Genomic DNA, 1,938 nt, shown 5'->3' with positions numbered 1-1,938 from the left:
ATTCCAGAAAAACAATGGTCTCGGCCCACTTATATTGGGTATGTCATGTTTTCTTGTTAGAAAGAGAATTGGAGATATCCATGAAACATTTAGCCGAAAAAAAAATAAAAGTCAACTGCTCAGGTACCTTCTGAAAACTAGGAGGAAATTACCCTCTTTCATGAACTATTTTTTATTTTATTTGAATATATTTAAATTAAATTATAGATAATTAACATATTACATTGTTTCTATTTCATAGAATATAAAACTTGAAAAGTATATACATAATTTATAATATATTTAATGCGTGTTCTAATATTTTATATGTTAAAAGTGATAAAAAATTCAAAATAGACTTATTATGTAATAATACACGAGAAGAATAATTCATTCCATAATTTTCAGAAATATCGAAATAATTGTCCAAAAAATGAAAAAATGTGACCACGTAAACTACTAGTTCATCATCTCAATTTTTTTCGCCTCTGCTAGTTCATCTCAATTAATATATAGAAAATATGTATACTTTTTTATTTATTATCATGCTAGAAAGATAATAATTTAAAATTTTTATTTAATTTAACATCAATAATTTTATATATATAACATCTAAAATTATATATTTGTTACATCTAATATTATGTATTCATTTTAGAAATAATTAATGAATATAAAATAAGACAATTTTTAATTGAGTTCAGCTGATTTTTATTGTTTCTCAAACATTTTCGTTATTTTTTTGGTTTTTTAATCGTTTAGAATATGCTTAGAAGTTAGAAGAGCATACATAAAATCCAAGATGAAACTTTGCCACCACATAAAACCATTAAAAGATTACAAAATACAAATTGTTGTGTGTCCTTTGTTCAGGGGTACAATCAATATCTTCATATAAGAACGGCAGTTTTTGTGCATAAAATCAAATAAAAATGACAACTCTATGGTGTAGGTTCTAGAAGTGCTAAAAATTGCAAGGCAATGTTTTTCTTCATATTTTAAGTGGTTACTAAAATTGTAAAATTGCAGCCAAGAAAATTCCAGAAATGTTACACCTTACACAGCATACTAGCACATTTAATTTTCGTTACTAAGAAAAATAACAAGTCAATTTCATGGGGGTAAAGAAATTAATTGTGCTGAGAAAGAGTGAGAAAGAGAAAGAGGTAGGGACACAGAAGGTAGTGTTATCTTAGCCATACCCAAACCAACCAATCACAAACTAGTATTGTATTCCTTTTGAGATGAGCCTATTCAGTGTTCAACTCTCTCCCCACATATTCCTTATCTTTCACCACACAAATAACAACATTAACACCACATTGTCTCATATCATATCAAACCTTCAAGACTCAAAATCTTAGAAGAAAAACAAAATATAGTGTCATTACATTCATTCATTCATTTTGATTCAAAGAAAACAAAAATGGCCACAAACTCTCTTCACTGTTCAATTCAACAACACCATAACCATCATTTCCATATCAAATTCCAACCTCCAACTACTTTTTCTGCTTCACAACTCTTCCTTAAACCCTCTAACATTACCAACAACATCACTCTTTCACATTCTTCTTCTGGTTCTTCTTCATTTTCATGTGTTACATTCTCACTCTCTCAAGCTACTTCCACCACCCCATCATCAACCTCACAAGAATCAGTTTCCTTTGAAGTCTTAAAGCAGCATCTCACAGCAGAAGAGTATCAAAAAGCTGATGAAGAAACAAGGAGGCTCCTCATAGTTCTAGCTGGTGAAGCTGCTCAGAAACGTGGATATGTCTTCTTCTCTGAGGTTCAGTTCATATCAGAATCTGACCTCAAAACCATTGATGAACTCTGGAGGGTCCACAGTGACAACAAGTTTGGATACAGTGTTCAGAAGAAGATATTTGAGAAATCCAATGAAGACTTCACCAAGTTCTTCATCAAAGTTGGTTGGATGAAGAAGCTTGACACTGA

General features: G+C 30.4%; 1 protein-coding gene across 1 annotated transcript in view; it reads left to right on the top strand.

The window, feature by feature from the left end:
- Nucleotides 1–1,307: 1,307 nt before the first annotated feature.
- Nucleotides 1,308–1,938, top strand: part of LOC107476771 (tetrapyrrole-binding protein, chloroplastic) — a gene marked incomplete in the record, with an annotated part of 1,020 nt that continues 389 nt past the window's right edge. The window contains 1 exon segment of the mRNA XM_016096658.3: nt 1,308–1,938. Within this exon segment, the coding sequence (XP_015952144.1) occupies nt 1,406–1,938 (533 nt within the window).

Source organism: Arachis duranensis, chromosome 3 (genome assembly GCF_000817695.3).
Source record: "Arachis duranensis cultivar V14167 chromosome 3, aradu.V14167.gnm2.J7QH, whole genome shotgun sequence".
Lineage (NCBI taxonomy): Eukaryota > Viridiplantae > Streptophyta > Magnoliopsida > Fabales > Fabaceae > Arachis > Arachis duranensis.
This window is presented reverse-complemented; position numbering and strand designations above follow the sequence as displayed.